The sequence below is a fragment of the Raphanus sativus genome, chromosome 1 (genome assembly GCF_000801105.2).
Source record: "Raphanus sativus cultivar WK10039 chromosome 1, ASM80110v3, whole genome shotgun sequence".
In the NCBI taxonomy this organism is placed as follows: domain Eukaryota; kingdom Viridiplantae; phylum Streptophyta; class Magnoliopsida; order Brassicales; family Brassicaceae; genus Raphanus; species Raphanus sativus.
The window spans coordinates 4,694,821-4,712,953 of record NC_079511.1 but is presented as its reverse complement, the minus strand read 5'-3'; the positions used below and the strand labels follow the sequence as shown (position 1 = coordinate 4,712,953).

The following is an 18,133-nucleotide window of genomic DNA, read 5'->3' as shown; positions in this document are numbered from 1 at the left end:
GATCTTTTTATCATAAATGTTATATTAAATAATATGCAAAATAAACTTTTTAATTAAGCAAAACATTACGTTGTTCTTGCCATTTTTTCTGTTTTTAATTTATTTATTAAATATATGTGTAAACAAAAGATACTGTAACAATGGACTTAAATTATCTGTTGCTTATATTCTACATTTATTTTTATTCAATATTCACTAAAATTAATGTGATTCTCAGTATCCCATGTTTTCTTTTTCCCTTTTTATTCAATTTTCTTCTGTAAATTATTTTTTTACTTTTAGAAATTTATGAAATCTGAACAAACAAATTATCATAAATTAAGTTGTGAGCATTTCACAAAAGGAATTTGATGTTGATGTTAAAATAACATTTTCTATTGAAATCTTAACATTGTTTTATCATATGTATTTCAATATCATATATTTATTTTTACTTATAGAAAATGCCACCAAAAAATATAAGATTAGTAATCAACAAAATAGACCATCAATGCTATTTGAACCGAGCTGGTTTGAAAATTTTAGTTATTGGAAGTTTATCACTAAAAAAATATCTTTTTAACTAAAACAAATATATCATATTGTTTTATTTATATAATCATAAAAATAGAATAAAAAAATAATTGTAACTAAGAACATTATTAGTGTGCTTTAGACGCCAAATAAGTATAGACCGGCACTGCTTAATGGCGCTAAATCCTTTGGTCCTCAACATGTAACAGGACATTCTTCACTGTCACGACTGGTCCAGTGCTCCAGTTTCATGGTTGTTCAAGGATCATTACACGCATTACGGTCTAGTTAAAACCCGTGTTGTCTTCACAATCCATAATTTGGAATTTGGGGCTGGTGCCATTGGCAAAGCCATGACATTTGCAGATAAAGCGACTACAGTAAAGTCCTGAATCAATTTATGCTCTTTAGAATATATCTGTTTACAAATATAATTCACTCTCCTCTAATCATCATATAGGTGTCACGAACGTATGCCAAGGAAGTAGCTGGAAACTCTGTAATCTCTCCACATTTATACAAGTTCCACGGAATAGTAAACGGTATCGACCCTGATATATGGGATCCATATAACGATAGCTTCATACCCGTAAGCTTTCATCACATCCCTCTCCTTGCTATACATCATGTGTAATGTTGGAACTCTTTGTATATGTTTTTAGGTTCCTTATACATCAGAAAACGTCGTAGAAGGCAAAAGAGTAGCCAAGGAAGAACTGCAAAACAGGCTTGGACTACAGAGTGCTGATCTTCCTGTAGTGGGAATCGTTACGCGTTTAACTCACCAAAAAGGAATACATTTGATCAAGCACGCTATTTGGCGTACCTTGGAACGCAATGGACAGGTTCTTTTTTCTCAAAACCTTTGAAAAGGTTCTATCATGAACATTTTTCACAATCCTTACACAAGTTTTCTTGAAAGCAGGTTGTGTTGCTAGGTTCAGCACCGGATCCACGGATCCAAAACGACTTCGTGAACTTGGCAAACCAATTGCATTCTACTCACGGTGACAGAGCTCGGTTGTTCTAACCTACGATGAACCTCTTTCCCATTTGGTAAAAGAATAAAATATAACAGAACCGTTGTTTCATTCTACTGTGTTGCTCTAAGTCTTTTTGTGTGTGTTATTACGCTTGAAGATATACGCAGGGGCTGACTTTATTCTTGTACCGTCCATATTTGAGCCGTGTGGGCTGACACAGCTCATAGCCATGAGATACGGCTCTGTTCCTGTCGTAAGAAAAACTGGAGGTAACGTTTTTTTTTAACTATGATTAGAAGCTTTACCTGATTCCCTTAAGACCGAGCTGTATGGTTTAATCTTTTGTCCAATATGTAGGACTCTACGACACGGTTTTTGATGTGGACCATGATAAAGAAAGGGCACAAGCTCAAGTTCTAGAACCTAATGGCTTCAGCTTCGACGGGGCTGATGCTCCTGGTGTGGATTATGCTCTCAATAGGTAAAAACAAACCAAAAACTAAACTAAGTACTCTCGTTGACTGGATAACTAACTATTAACGGGTGGTTTTTCCTTTTATTGCAGGGCGATATCGGCTTGGTACGATGGGAGAGAGTGGTTTAACTCACTGTGTAAGACGGTGATGGAGCAAGACTGGTCATGGAATCGTCCTGCACTTGAGTACATTGAGCTCTATCACTCTGCACGCAAGTGAGAAAAAGGATAGTAGAAAATTTATCTTTGTATGTACAGAAATTAGCTTTTGGTTCTTTCTTTCTGTTAATGTTCCCAAAGAATTTAAAGTAATTCTGAATAAAATAAAGATAAGCAAAGTTTGTTTATCACATATACCACTGTTATATTTCTCAATTGATTGCTATAATTTAGATTTTTTTTAAAGAAAAACCTTAACCTGACCCCCCTTAAACTGTAACTCTTTCAGCTGCAGTTATCATTTGAATTAGTAACCCAAAATTGTCATCAGTTTTGACATTTTTTAGTAACTCCTAAAACTATCATTAGAAACGTCATCATCGTATTTTGCCAAACGGTTACCCTTTTTTTATAGTGATAAAAATAATATTTTTGGTGTTTTGTGTTTATTCTTTCTTCATGCATCTCTCACTCTCAGGTATAGAGAGAGAGAGAGTGTGTGAAGCGAGAGAGAGTCGGAGAGATATTCCATCAAACAGAAAAGAACAGACCCACACAAAAGAAAAAGAAGCTTGAATCTTTGATTTTTTGCATTGACTACTCTAGGAATTTGAGCTCTTTTCAGCTAAAATCAGAAAATGTCTTTCAAGAACAGGGGAGGAGGAAGTGTTGGAGATTACTACTACTTTACTCCAAGAAATGTGATTTCTAGAAACTCTCTGTTTTTCTTCTGCATCGCAAGTTTCTGCCTTGGAATGTTCTTCAGTAACAGGTAAACTCTATCTCACTGTTCATGTCCGATTCTAGCTTTTATTCTATGGAGTTTAAATCCAGTCTATGTTTTCCTTTTCGTTACTAAACTGCATCTTCTTGGGACTAAATCTGCTTTTGATTTTCTCCACAAATTTTAGAGTAGATTTCTCAAGTTTAGAATTTTTGTCGGTGTAGACGTACTTTTTTCAGACAGGTCTATCGTCTCATGTTTCTGTGTAGCTTTTGTTAAGAACCAATCACCAAACATGCAGGAGAAAGAAAAAACTACATCTTATATTTGCTTATCAGATAGATTTTGATCAAATGGTGGCACCATGTAGAGGATCACAGAAATAGTGGATTCTGTTTTGGCATCAATTTGGTTTCTTCATTCCAATCATGGCGTGGATTGTGTAGAAATAGAACAGTTGATTGGCCTCAAGTATGAAAAGAACATAGAGCTTCCATCTTATTTGTTGCTATATGTCACTGCGAAACTCAGTGACTTGATCTGCATTTTGACTCGGAGTTTTGTTTGTTTTGATCTTTTTATGGAGTTAAGGGTTGTAACTTGTGTATGAGAATAGGGGTGTTGATGATAACGATGATGATAATGGGTTTTTGTATTAATATATCAGGATGTGGAATGTACCTGAAGCTAGAGTCATGTCAACACTCTCCAAACTAAGCTTAAAATCTGGTGACTCTGTTCAAAACAAAAATAAAGTAGGACTTCTGTTTATTTGGCATAACCATTTCTCACTTGAATTATCGATATTTCATTGTTTTGGTTTTGTGCGTTTTTTTAGCAGGTTTTGGAATATGGTAACAACACTATCGGGTAAACCCATTTGGAAACTTCACCAGATGTATCCATGAACGATTGCTGTATATGTTTTTTAGAGATGATGCTAAATATATATTCAAAAACAAATTGCAGGATCTTAGATAAATCCATTGCAAGTTTGGAGATGAAACTGGTAGCTGCTAGAGCAGAGCGGGAGTCATTGTCCGGGAAGTTTAACATTTCCAAAGAAGCCAAGAAAAGAAAATACTTCATGGTCATTGGTATTAACACTGCCTTTAGTAGTCGTAAGAGACGTGACTCTGTTCGTTCAACATGGATGCCACAAGGTAAAGGCTGTTTTTACCCAGTTGCGTGAAGTGTAAATAAACCGGGAAAATGTAAATTTTTCTTTTTGGATTTCTAAACAATTGTTCAGGAGAGAAGCTTAAGAAGTTGGAGGAAGAGAAAGGCATCATTGTTCGCTTTGTTATAGGACACAGGTACAAAGGAGAAGTCATGTTCTGTAGTGAAAAATAAAACTGAGCATTTAAAACATATAATTATGATGCTTTTCTGATTTCAGTACGTTGTCTCTTGGCGTTCTTGAGAAAGCTATTGAAGCAGAGGAGAAAGCATATGGTGATTTCTTGAGACTGGTAAAACTTAATTCTCTTGTGATGTTTATTTGTTGTTTCTTTGCTACTTTTTTGTATTAAAGGCTTTAGAAAACAAAAACAGGAACATAGAGAGGGATACATGGAGTTATCAGCCAAGACAAAGACGTATTTCGCTACAGCTGTTTCCTTGTGGGACGCTGAATTCTACATCAAAGTTGATGATGACGTTCATGTGAATCTTGGTATGAAAAAAGTAATCAAAATGCTTTCATCTTTATATTTGTATATTATTTCATCCATTTTCTTTTGGTATCTTTTTCTTTGGCAGCTACTCTCAAGGCGACTTTATCAAGTCACCGGAACAAGCCGCGTGCTTATCTTGGATGCATGAAGTCCGGTCCTGTCCTAGCAATGAAGTAAGTGAAAACCCTACCTAGGTTCTTATACTAGATACAAGCAGCAGCCTAAAAGTAAAATGTTTACAAACAAACAGGGGTGTGAAGTACCATGAACCGGAGTATTGGAAGTTTGGAGAGATCGGGAACAGGTATTTTCGCCATGCCACGGGACAGTTCTACGCTATTTCTAAGGATCTAGCCACTTACATATTGATCAACCAGTAAGCTCGTTTATATAACCTTTACAATGCAACCAGAAATGCTTGGGAAAAAGACATCTAATCTTATTTTATATTCTTGAATAAAGGGATTTATTGCATAAGTATGCGAACGAGGATGTTTCATTGGGATCTTGGTTCATAGGATTGGACGTTGAGCATGTTAATGACAGAAAACTTTGTTGCAGCACTTCTCCTCATGGTAAACACTGCTTAACAGTTCTGGTTTGGTTTAGTATGTACAAGTTACCGGTTTTAATTTTACTTGATTTTTAAATAGTTTGGATAGTAACGTTTAATGTTGACCAAAAAAAGATAATAACGTTTAATTTGACAAAAAAATTATAACAATGTTTTCATTTTGGAAACGCAGATTGTCAACTAAAAGCAATGATGGGAGATGCTTGTGCCGCATCGTTTGACTGGAAATGCAGCGGAATCTGTCTGTCGGCCGAGAGAATGGCTGATGTTCATGAAAGTTGTGGTGAACCTGAAACTGCGTTATGGACACATTCTTGAAAAAAGAAGAATAAAGAGAAACAAAAATTTCTTACTATATAGTAATAATTATACAACATGATTTGACTTGGGAACTATTAGTAATAGTAGGGTTTTTGGGTGAGAAAATGAATAAATGTATGCAAAAAATAGTGAGTGAAGTGGTTTAATGTGAGGCGATGAAATAATGGTTATGGTCACATTTGGTTTGTCCTATGACAGACAGATAGAGAGTCCTTATTGTTGTTGCGCCTTTTATTTAGGACTTTAATCTGTTACGGGACAAATGGATGAAAAAAAATCTACAACCACCAAAATTAATCTACATGGGATAATAGTTAAAAAATTACAACATTGCCATTAATGAAAGAATAATCTGAGCCATTCGATTATATTTTCTCTCTTTAAACCAGAGCCATCGGATCATAAAGAAAAAAGAGAATCTGATATTTACGAAAATGCCATTATTGAAATATCAACCATAGCCGTTAGATCGTCTTGTCTACGATTTAATCTTAGCCACACGATTACATATGTATCTCCTTCTCTCTCTTCCCTCTAATCTCAACCACATGATCATTTATTCCTTCTTCAATTACAGCCATAGAATCTTCCATATCTCATTCATTAATTCGACTGGGTATAACTAGTATAACTCGTACAACTGAACATGTGAAGAAATTTTATAACTAGTATATAAATGTTATAATCTATATATAATATGTAGCTACTATAACTAACCGGACTAGTAAATCATGTTTTACATGTGAAATAAACAAACAAATATCCTAATTTGTATATGATGACAAAATTTCATATATTTTATTTGAGTTTATAAACTATATTAGTCATGTTATTAAGATAAAAAAAATATCAAACATATTTTTGCAAAGCTATAAAGTGAAAATATTGGTACAATCTCTAAGCCTAGACATATAAACAATTGGTATCATTTTTATTATATATTAAACAAGTATTACTGGTATAACTGGTACAACTTTGACATTTCATAAATTTGACAAAACCAATTTGGTATTTTATATGAGAAAAACAATCAAATATCTCAATTTGTATCTGCTCGTAAGTTTCTCTTAATTTATTTGAAGTTTTGGATTTTTTTTTTTGAAAATTATTACAGAACTCCACAAGCTTACATGATCTACCTTATACTTTTAAGGTTTGTTAACTTGTTTGTCCACTTAATTTTTAGAAAACATACATGAAATGTATTTTTATGAAAATGATGATTTCATTGTAACCGGGCAAAGACATGTAAACATAAATAAGTGGTACAACTGATGTAATTGTATTTATTATATGGTACAACTGATATTTTACGATTTCACTGCCAAAGTACAACTATGCACAAACTGGTATAACTCAAAAACTAGTACAACTATGTATAGTTTGTACAACTAGAAAATTGGTAGAACTACTTGTTATTTTATATATTATAAATGACAAAACTGCCTTTGATGAAAATGCATTCTCAACCATTAGATCGTCTCATCTCTTTTAATTTGAACCACAAAATATTTTTTCTCTTCATCTCTCTTTCACCTGGGACCCACTTTCTCTCAACCCTAGATCATTTTTTCCTTGTTTGATCATAACCACACGACTTCTCTTATTTCTATGTATATAACTAATATAACTTGTACAACTAAACATGCAAACAAATGATATAACTAGTATAACTGATATAATTGGTATATATAAATTATATAATTCATATATAATATACAATTAATGTAACTAACACGACTAATAAATCATGTTTTCCATATGAATTAAACGAACAAATATCTTAATTGGTTAATGGTGACAAAATTTAATTTATTTTAATTGAGAGTTTTCAATATTTTGTTTTATTTACCAAATGGAGATGTGGTTTCTCTCTCACGGTTCTGAACCTGCCTGGTTAGATTTGACGAGGACCACCGTAGACACCACCATCGAGCTTCTTCTTCTTTGTCATGACTTCACTCTTTTTTGTTGTATCTCTCTTCTTCTTCTTCGTTGTATCTCTCTTCTTATTCTTCATTGTATATTTATTCTTCTTCGTTGCGGCACCTTTCTTTTTCATAGTAGAGTCCTTTTTGTTCATCGCCGACACTCCCTCTCTCTTCTTTTTCCGGTGACTCGTGTATTTGGAACCATGGTTGAATTTTTTTCTGGCTCCGTATCTACCTTTTTGGTCTCGAGAGCAAAAAGATGAATATGATTTTTTTCCGAAAATAGTACAACTAGTATAACTAGTACAACTTGTAACAAATCATTAGTCAAATTAAATATTATTAAAAATATATTATTCATGTATTTGATACATGCATGCGAGGAAGATTAGACCAATATGTCTTCTTGGTTCTACATCATCTTTTTTTATCATCTTTATACGTGAAAACAAAAAAAAATAAAAATCACTATATTAATTGCAAAGTTGTATACATATTTTACTTGTATCAGTTATACTTGGTATACTAGTTATACTCATTATAGTTGTACTAGTTGTATTAGTAATACTCTGCGTTCTTCTTTATCTTGAATCTCATAAGAAAAAGATGAAATTTGATTCTAGATAAGATATAATTGATTGAACATGACTATGGGTTGATCGATTTGGTATAAGAAAAAGAAATTTAGTAGATTATTAAAGAAAATTTTTGATTTTGTTTTATGGTGGAAGAACATTAATGGAGAAGAAAGAAGAAGAAGAAGAAGATTAGGGTTAAAATTGCATCGGGTTTTAGGTCGGATTTTGGGTCTGGATCCGGGTCAAATCTGGATAGGATAGTCATGGCATAAACTAGTAAATATGTTTAATTCTTTAAGTCTTATGGTCTTTTCCCCAAATTTTGATTTATTTTTAATTTATTTTTTAATTAAAATTAGAAGTGTCCCATTCTAGATTTTTTCAACCCCCTTTGTCCCATACCAAAATTTGATCCTTTTATTTAATTCCCACATGTCCTCCTTTCTTGCTCCTCATTAAATCTTACTGCCACTACTTTTTGTTTTTGTCTTTTCTGACCTGTTTTTAAGATTATGTTAAGCTCAATACCAGCTCTTTTAACCCGTAATTACGATTGTATTTGATTTTGGTTTTAATATTTGAATTTTTGGAACAAGTCTGATGAATTTCAGGTAGACTCTCGCATCATAATTTATTTATTCGATCTATTGGAATTTTTTTTTCGATAAACCTTATCGGCTAATCTAGTTGGTTTCGAAAAAACTCATTTACTACTACAAAATTACTACTACAAAGTGAATTTAGTCCGAAATACACCACATTGTTTGATCCGAGTTTAAAATATCTTCTGACTAATGTCAAAAATAACCACTTGAATCGAAACTCAAACCCAAACTAATTAAATTTTCAGAAAAAAATCGAATCTAGGATTGATGGATATACTAAGCTCCAAGAGACTACAACTAGATTACAAACACTTGGTTGGTCTTGGGAATTTTGCTACCGTGGAGTAGTTTGAATTTTATAAGTTGGAAGCAACACTTTGATTCACATAGTTGATAACATTCGTTGTGGGAATATTAAAGAAACGGTATCCTTTTTCACTATATTATGAATAATCTAATGTATTTTCGGAAAGTGTTAACATTTTGTCAAAAACATGCTTCCGGAAATGTTGAACGACTCGATGGAATTTAATAATAACCCCTATTGCCTACTGAGAGTGAGTCCAGAACAGACTTCATTATTGTTCTAAGATTAACATAGAGCGGATAATAAACCTTACACTTTTATTTAAATAACGTAAAAACAAGCCAATTAACTGTAGACAAAAGTGCAAATAACTACAAATCAAAACTTATAGTTTTTTTGCTAAAAAATCAAAACTTATAGTTCTCTGCATCGTTGCAATATCCTCGCGATAGAAAGCCACGACAACATTTTCATTCTAGCTACTACTCTTATTCTAGTAGCATGTCTGTACATTTTTTTGCTTAAAATTCCCTATACACTTTCTAAAAATAGAAGTTTTATATCGCAGTTGTACTTGGATTTTGGGGTCTGTGTCGCGTGACAACATACCTTCGGAGCTTGCAGAGCAACAAAAAAAATATTAAGACAAGACATCTCCAACCCAATTCTATTTTTTCCTCCAAAATAGAATAAAAGTGAGTTTGGAGTAGAAAATGTTCCAACTTCACTCTATTTCTCACTCCACTCCATAAATGGAGTAATCTAATTTTTTTTGTTCATCACTCCATTATGGAGTGAGAAATGGAATGGAGTTGGAGCATTTTTACTCCATAATCACTTTTACTCTATTTTAGAAAAAATGGTGTTTTACATTGGAGATGCTCTTAGATACTGTTCAAAATAGGAAACAATTTTTAAAAATTATATAAACATAACTTCACGGTTACACGGTTAATAAAACCATATTTCCATTTTGGTTTAACGTGATATTGGCACGGCTCAATCGAACAAAAACGATCTCTATCAAGTAAGAGTACGACTATTTGATTGAACCGCACTAATATCTCGTGTTACCTTACATCATAATTCAGCAAATCTCAGAAAATCAGGAAACAAATAAGTACCATAGACTATTAAACCATATAATAAGTATATAAAAATGATGTTAGCACTGAAAACGTTACTTTACCGGTGAACATCATCGGATCCTTGCAGAACTCTTACTTTCAGCGACGTTAAAGACAAAAGTAGAATCAACGGAGAAAAAAGGAACGTGGCTATTTGAAAGATTGTGGGACTGCAAAGTGAAGAAGGAGAGGAAGTTATAAATATGAAGATGGTTGAAGAACAGAGGCAAGGCAACATACTAGCATTAAATTAGACCAACAACCCCATACCAAAAAGGAGGTTGGCTTATTAAATTTGAATTGTTTCTATTAGAAAACTTTTTTCTTTTCAAAAATAGTACCATTATGTGTTCTTATTAAATTTAATTTTTTGTTATAGTGAGAAAAAAATTTGTTATAGTGTATATATATGTCCCTTATTACAACCGATGATATCAATTATGAAAACAAACTTAGATTGATTCCAGAACAAGGGTTTGCTGTAGCAGTGACCTAACAATTTGTTCTCTGAGAGCATCTAATTTATGGTCTAACCACTTCAAACTCTTCTAACCAAATCAATATATCTACGAAAAATGACGCATTATAATTATTTATAGTAATAAACAACATATTATATGGTTTGCCAAACACTCGTATTACATGAACCGAACTAATCTATTTGTAGCCGACGAAATAAGCATGGCCATTGAGATATATATATATATATGTTGGTCACTAATAAGTATGTCTATTTCGAAACGGATTTTTTGATCCAATTCATAACTATCTCGGATTTTAATTTTATTGGCTTTTGTATACTGGTAATTGGTGTACGTATATATCTATTTTTTCTACAAAGTTATATATAAATAATACGTAATGTAACTATCTATGCTACCTGCTAGATAGCCGATTAGTTAAAGGAACAATGTTCCCACGAGCTTTCAGTTTACCAGTATTTATGAGGTTTGTAAGAGAAAGCAAGGCATGTTGGTGGGGTTCTGTCACACTCCCAATTTACATTTGAATTTCGAAATTAATATGGCTCTACTTTCCAAATATTCTCCCTCCCTGTTTATTTTATATATTGTTTTTTTAACTCGACATGTATTAAATTTTCGTAAAATTAAATGCATCATGAATTACAAAAAACCGTCGGAAAAAAATAGAAATATCTCTGAAAACAGTAGTCCAAAATAGAGAGATATTAACAATGACCATTAGAGAGTTATAGGTCCAAAATAGATAGATATTAACAATGACCATTAGAGAGCTATCTATACTATTAAAGCAGAATCCTATTGTGCTTTTTACTAAAAATACCCTTTCTGTTTTTAATGATTCGTTACATTTCACATTGAAAAAAGGGTATTCCCGTGAATGACATAACATCTTTAGTCTGTCTGTTTTTAAATAGCCCAACGATAATAGTAGGCCCAAATCATCTTTCAGCTATATTCTCTAATGGTCTAATATTGAAATGGATCCATTTGTTTAGCTTAGTGGGTATTTAGGTGAATGACAAAGCAAAATGTTTAGTGTCTCAGTTTTTAAATGGTCCATTTGTTCGTCTCCCTAACCCCTAAACCTGACAATTTATAATCCCTAAACCCTGAAACTATTTACAACATCTAATATTTTAAACTCGATTCAAACTTATTTTAAACTCGATTCAAACTATTTATAATTAATAAAATTCGATTCAAACTATTTTTACTGTTTAAAAACCTAACCCCTAAACCCCAAAATTATAACCCCTAAACCCTAAAACAATTTGCAACATCTAATATTTTAAATATTTGTAAACTCAGAACTCATGGATAATTAATAAAATTCGATTCAAATGGTATATGCCATTATAAATTCCATATTTATTCCATAAAGATATAATAAAGATATTAGATGCAACAAAATTGTAAATATTGGTAAGATATGTAAAATTTCGCCAACAGTATAACAACTAAATATTTTTACTTGGTATTTACTCGACCGATTTTCTCTTTAATGCAATCGAAAATACTAGCTTGGACCTGAAGCATATGTAATAACTATCCATATATTTGTTCCATTTAATTCGGTAGTGTTTTAAAAAAATCTAAACCAACTGAATTGGAAATATTGTTAAGATATGTAAACAACCACAAACAATATCGATCTCTAAATATTTTGCTTGATCATTACTCTAACCGTTTCCTATATCGAACTAAGAATATCCTAGAGATATTTTTAAAAAGTCATTTACAACCATCGATTAACCTACTGCTATATAAACACCTACATCATTCCTAAGCTTTCTCACATTTACTCACAGCTACATTAGCAAGCAAAACAAAAATGTCTGCGGCAATGCAAGCGACCCCTTTGAAAGATGTGAAACCCTTCAAGAGTGGCTGGAAAGTACATGTGAAGGTTCTGCACTCTTGGAAGCAGTACAACCCAGTGCACGGGGATACCCTCGAGATGGTGCTATCCGATCAAGATGTTAGTGTTCTAATGCGTGTTATTTTGTTTATATTTTTTGCATATTCTATAGCTTTAAGGTTCTTCACTAACTTACTTATTTCAACGTTTAATAGGGATGTAAAATACATGCCTCTTGCAAGAGAACTTACATGGAGAGTAAAGGCCGCCTTCTTCCTGTCGGAGCATGGAGGCACATTCAGAACTTCACCCTCAGTCCTTCAACTGGCATGTACCGAGCAACCGATCATCCCTTCAAAATGAGCATCATTCAGAATACGGCAATCACAAGGTCTACTCTTATCAATGAAGACATGTTCCTAAGCTTGGTGGACTTCCAGACTGTTTTGGGTGGATCACTTAAAACATGTTTTCTCATTGGTAATTATTTACATAAAGATCTTATCTATTGTAGTCTCGTGGTCACTTTTTGAGTATTGATGTATTTTTTTCAGATGTGATTGGTCAAGTTATGGACTTGGGAGATCTTGAAACTATTCAAGTCTCAGGCAAACCAAGAATGAAAGTGGAGTTTACCCTTCGCGATATCAAGTATGTATTCTTGAACAAACAATTTATTATGATATCCAACTATATTTTAGTGATCCTGATATTTTTTTGTATATTTCAAATAGTGATGCTCGTGTTCCCTGCTGCCTGTGGGGTAAATTTGCGGAAATCCTCTACGAGGGGTGTAGTAAAGACGAAGAAGGGAAGCCCATTTGTCTAATAAGGTTTGCCAAGATCGGGAGATTTAGAGGTATAAGCTTATTTTAATCTAGATTTTGACCTTATAAAAATTATCTAAAGTGTAAGGAACGTGTAATAATATTTACTTTTATAAAATATGCAGGTGAAATCCAAATCACCAATGCTTTTGAGGCATCACTGCTGTTGATTAATCCTGACATAGCAGAAACTGCTGCTTTCAAACAAATGTAATATTTTACCAAGGATATAATAATTACTGCCTATATATACATGTAATTTTTGCTTAATAATGCTCTTATATTATATGGTTATAAATGTGTTTGGTAGGTTTGTTGAAGAGGTTAATCCCCTCGCCATTTGTGAGGGTCGTGATGCAACACTTGATTTGGAAGAGGTGAAAACTATCCAAGACAAGCGTGACAAATGGATGCTCTTTCCCAAGAGAACCATCCATGGACTTCTTGAATCCACTCAGGTAACCATTTCTTTAGTATTTAAGTTGTTTGTTTATTATATTGATGTTTTAATTATATCTAAAAAATCACCTTATTTACTAGGTGGAGAAGTGCTTGGTCGAGTGTAAGGTCGATTCTATTGACTCAGATTGGGGCTGGTATTACTTTGGATGCTGCACATGCAACAAAAAGGTTGTGAAAGTGGGAACTTTAGTGAAGACAATTCATGGAAAAGAGGTCACTACACATCTCTGGTGGTGTGAGGTGTGCAAAGAGAATGTTTCAAGTGTGTCACCAAGGTGAGAATTTTAGTACACTTTGTATATTATAAACGTTTGTGTTTTGAATCTTCTGACTGATGTTTTTGTTTGTAGATTCAAGCTCCATTTGATTGTTAAGGATGACACAGGAGAAACAAAACTGATGTTACTTGACCAAATTGCCAAGGGAATGATCGTCGAATCAGCTGAGACTCTCTTGAATGGATCATTTGATGAGGTATGAATTACATAGTGTGTATTTGGGTGGATTTCGATATACCATAGTTGTTACTAATATATTTCATTTTTGATCCTATTGTCATAAAGCTTGAGGATCCTACAGATTTGCCTGACGCCATCCTTGCTGTCATTGGAAAGACTTTCACATTTGGAATTTCTGTGGAAAAGGAACATGTTTTGTATGGATCTGAAATCTACAAGGTTGGGAAAATCTACCGTCAAAGTCAAGTTGTTTTCACTGAGTCAGCTAATGGTGAGAGTTCCGAGTCTGATCAAGATCTCGCTCTTACAAGTGGAGAGGTATAGGTATGACTGTATTCTTTTTTATGGTTTTTATGAATATAAATCTTAATGCATTATTTGTTTTAATAAGATGTCTGGCTAAAGTTTATGTTTCAAATTTTACAGAACTCTGTCAATCTCATTGACAATGAAGAACACCTTGGTGGAGTGTCCACACCATCCACCACACCATCCACGAAGAGAAAGGGAGGATGGTCAGACGCACCACCAGATTTCACTTCGACATCAAAGAATCTTCGCTTAAAAACTATCAAGGTGGAAAAATGAGTGATTTGGAGGCTGAAGCAGGCAAGAAGACCTAAATCTGCGAGCCTGAACTATCTGTTTTTTTAATGTTTGGTTTTATTTGTTTTCTTATTTCTGAAGCAATTCATGTTTTGTTTTTTTTAATAATTGTTTGGTTTTCGTTTTATGATTTTTGGTTATGTTTTTGGTTAAACTTATTATAATAAATTATGCTTCAGATAATCTCTTTGCCTTTTATTATTTAATTTGTTAATTGCTATATTTATTTTCATAACCAAGATTTACTTTTTAACCTACGATGTAGGTGAAAAACTTCACAGTAGAGACTAATATCAGTTACATACCTAATCTCCAAAAATCTATGTATTGCAATCAACTGTGTTCCCTAACTACCATATCAGTTTCATACCTAACCTTCCTATCACTATGGTTTTAAGAAATTGCTTACTTTATCAAGGGGACTGGTATGTGGGCGTATGTATGAGGGAGATTCCATTCTTGCCATGTCCAAATCTTCCAATGATTTCTTGCACCTTAAGTAAACCAACGCCTGGAATATAAAAGTTGAAGATGGTTAGCAATAAATTTTTTCCGACCTTTTATAAAATAGACCCTAATACTCACAAAGGTAATTAAATATACTATAGTTTTTTTTCCATAAATTAAAAAAGACAATAAATAAACTTGGATGCACAATCCAGTAGGAAGATACTATCCTATATTTCCTAACTAATTATTCTTCATTCTGCCTAAAAGAATAACGCAGAGTTAATTTTGCAGCAGAGAACGATGAAAGATACAACCAAAAAGACAGTACCAACTGGATCTACCAGTAAGAGGAAACGAAGAACATGTGATACCTCAGTACCAGTTTCTGTTCCAGTGATTAAATCTATAACTCAGTACCAGTTTCAGTTCGCAACCTAATCTATACAATTTTAACCTCCTAAAATATATCCCATGTGATTAAATCTATAACTAATCATGTTATATGTATATGGAAATTAAAATAAGGAGGAGCTAACTTATCTTTGATTTTAAAATCATGTTGTTGTCCATAGACGTATTTGGAATATTTCATCTTTTCCGAGAGTACATTATTCCTGAAGAGAAAGAAAAAATTAATCCTTTTAACAAAACCGTATGAATTTGAACAATAATGAGGAGCTAACTCAGTACCAGTTTCAGTTCGCAACCTAATCTATACAATTTTAACCTCCTAAAAAATATCCCATGTGATTAAATCTATAACTAATCATGTTATATTTATATAGAAATTAAACTTTCATATAAATGTAAAAGAAGAAAAATTAGGAGGAACTAACTTATCTTTGATTTTAAAATCATGTTGTTGTCCATAGACGTATTTGGAATATAACATCTTCTCCGAGAGTACATTATTCCTGAAAAGAAAGAAAAAATTAACCCTTTTAACAAAATCGTAGACATAAAAAAACACCATACTTCAATCAACAAACCAAAAAAATATATCATGTTTTTATCATCAGTACCAGTTTCAGTTTGCAATCTAATTTATACAATTTTAACCTCCTAAAAAAACACATGTGATTAAATCTATAACTAATCATGTTATATTTATATGGAAATTACACTTACATATAAATGTAAAAGGAAAAAATATTTGGAGGAAGTAACTTATCTTTGACTTTAAGATCATGTTGTTGTCCAATGAAGTATGACATCTCTATGATTGTTGTATTTGGAATCTGAATTTTCTCTGAAAGTACGTTGTGTCTGAAAAGAAAGAAACAAATCACCCATTTTAACAAAACATACATTTAAACACAGACATTGTCAAAACAATCTATTTTTGACAGGGCTCATAAAGGATGTAACAAGAGTACCTCATAGTAGTTTTACTAGCTCGAGGTCTCCAATGTCATATATATCTCCCCAAAGATTTTGCGCAGTTTCGCAATATCCAGATGTAGCTTCTACCAGTATGGCAAGATACAAAAGTAAGATAAAATTTATTAATGTTGAATTAAAATAATCCTAAAATATGAATAATAGACAATACAGAATATTCTATATCAAATAATGGTTAATAATAATTAACAAAACCACGGAGAGCAGTTTTTACCTCAGACTTTATTGCTTAATGGTAAGTTTTTATCCTTTGTATCCATGTTAGTGGACTCCCATTTACTAACTTCAAAACAAATTAAAACAGATAGAATATTAACCAGTATTGTTAACTCCCGTTTATATTTGTAATTTTTTTAATTGTTTTAACAAATGTGTTAATATTTGTAATCCGTACCTTTCAAATTGTGTTGTCCATGTTGTAATAATTCCTGTGAAGAATATAGTCTTAGCCACGTCTTCATCACACAGCAATATTAATATAGGTAATACAATCCTATATGCAAAAGAGAACCAAAAAAAACATGATTGACGAAATTTTAGTTAGTCTTCCATTAAAATTTTAAACATAATCATTAGTGAATGGAAGAAAAAGAAGAAGCAAAAAAATAATATAAAAACTTGATTTTGAATTTACCCTTACGGATCTGATGAAGATCTTTTGTGGGAGTTCGTCGATCTTCATCGTTTTTGGTCAAATCGAACGAGGTAACCAAGATCTTCCTTTGAAAGTCTTAGATCGTCCACGATTTAGTCGGATCTATTCCGTTTATGCTATCGGACACAACATGCATTTCAAAATCAAAAACCAAATAAACATTTTGTAAGAAATACTTCCAATCGACTATCTATAATGATGAACAAACATAAACCTCTAAATTTTTTACCTGGAGATCATGCAGTTTGGAATCGAGGAAGAACCCATTCGTTTGAACAATCGCCGAGAGGAGTTTGTCTTTTTTTTTTTTTGGAATCTTCTTATGTCTGAAAGTCTAACAAAATATCTCATTTTGTCGGTAGAAAACAACAAAAGGCATTTTTAACGTAAACGAGTTGGGCCTATTAAGGTTATCACAAATATTGTTTTCTTTATTTTCTGTTTCGATTCTATAATGAGGCCCAACTCGATCCATTTGAATTTGACATTAAAATCAAACATTACTGTGGCCATTTTAATTCTCTCCAGCATATTAAAATAGAATTTTAAAATATACTATATCAAAATTATAACTTTTTCATAATATAAACATTAAAAATATTATTTTTAAATATAAATTTTATTCTGTATCATAGTAATTATATGTTATTTTTTGCTATATTATTTATACCCTATATAACTAAATATGTAAATAAAATAATTTTCTAAACATTTCTATCATTGTAGTAGATTGTGGTTTACAGATTGACTAAATTTTATTTACCTTTATTAATAAAATAATCTTAAACTTCATATATAATCGAAGTTGTCTATATATATTATTACCTTGATTACCGAAGAATCTTTTTTTTTGGACCACTGAATCCAAGTTCAAATAATTTATTTTTAACCTTTCTTAATATTTTGTGTAGTGAAAAAAAAATAATCACATAATTATTATGTTTTTTCTTTTTAATAT

The 18,133-nt window shown here is 32.3% G+C and overlaps 4 protein-coding genes across 5 annotated transcripts in view; all 4 read left to right on the top strand.

The window, feature by feature from the left end:
- LOC108843410 (starch synthase 3, chloroplastic/amyloplastic) overlaps nucleotides 1-2,325 on the top strand; it is a 5,882-nt gene extending 3,557 nt beyond the window's left edge. Inside the window, 8 exon segments of the mRNA XM_057006376.1 lie at nucleotides 723-893; nucleotides 974-1,102; nucleotides 1,176-1,358; nucleotides 1,439-1,532; nucleotides 1,535-1,569; nucleotides 1,654-1,765; nucleotides 1,854-1,977; nucleotides 2,062-2,325. Coding sequence (XP_056862356.1) covers nucleotides 723-893; nucleotides 974-1,102; nucleotides 1,176-1,358; nucleotides 1,439-1,532; nucleotides 1,535-1,569; nucleotides 1,654-1,765; nucleotides 1,854-1,977; nucleotides 2,062-2,191 — 978 coding nt within the window. The 3' untranslated portion in view covers nucleotides 2,192-2,325.
- Nucleotides 2,326-2,581: 256 nt separating this feature from the next.
- LOC108852686 (probable beta-1,3-galactosyltransferase 1) lies at nucleotides 2,582-5,909 on the top strand. 2 transcript variants are annotated; one of them, XM_018626186.2, is made up of 11 exons: nucleotides 2,582-2,902; nucleotides 3,522-3,609; nucleotides 3,693-3,724; nucleotides 3,824-4,017; nucleotides 4,107-4,170; nucleotides 4,254-4,326; nucleotides 4,409-4,529; nucleotides 4,616-4,703; nucleotides 4,781-4,906; nucleotides 4,993-5,105; nucleotides 5,277-5,909. In XM_018626186.2, exons 1-11 carry the CDS (start codon nucleotides 2,769-2,771, stop codon nucleotides 5,420-5,422), a joined length of 1,179 nt encoding a protein of 392 aa, XP_018481688.1. In that variant the 5' UTR covers nucleotides 2,582-2,768; the 3' UTR covers nucleotides 5,423-5,909. The 2 variants fall into 2 exon arrangements, with proteins under 2 accessions (XP_018481688.1, XP_018481695.1); XM_018626193.2 differs by having other exon boundaries at nucleotides 2,583-2,902; nucleotides 3,696-3,724.
- A 6,764-nt stretch (nucleotides 5,910-12,673) lies between these two features.
- LOC108834842 (uncharacterized) lies at nucleotides 12,674-13,363 on the top strand. Its single transcript, XM_018608163.2, has 4 exons — nucleotides 12,674-12,796; nucleotides 12,871-12,967; nucleotides 13,051-13,175; nucleotides 13,269-13,363. The coding sequence occupies exons 1-4, from the start codon at nucleotides 12,676-12,678 to the stop codon at nucleotides 13,355-13,357; spliced, it is 432 nt and encodes a 143-aa protein (XP_018463665.2). The 5' UTR covers nucleotides 12,674-12,675; the 3' UTR covers nucleotides 13,358-13,363.
- Nucleotides 13,364-13,947: 584 nt separating this feature from the next.
- Nucleotides 13,948-14,651, top strand: LOC130495788 (uncharacterized). The gene is made up of 3 exons (XM_056987303.1): nucleotides 13,948-14,079; nucleotides 14,169-14,381; nucleotides 14,490-14,651. The coding sequence occupies exons 1-3, from the start codon at nucleotides 14,005-14,007 to the stop codon at nucleotides 14,649-14,651; spliced, it is 450 nt and encodes a 149-aa protein (XP_056843283.1). The 5' UTR covers nucleotides 13,948-14,004.
- Nucleotides 14,652-18,133: the final 3,482 nt, after the last annotated feature.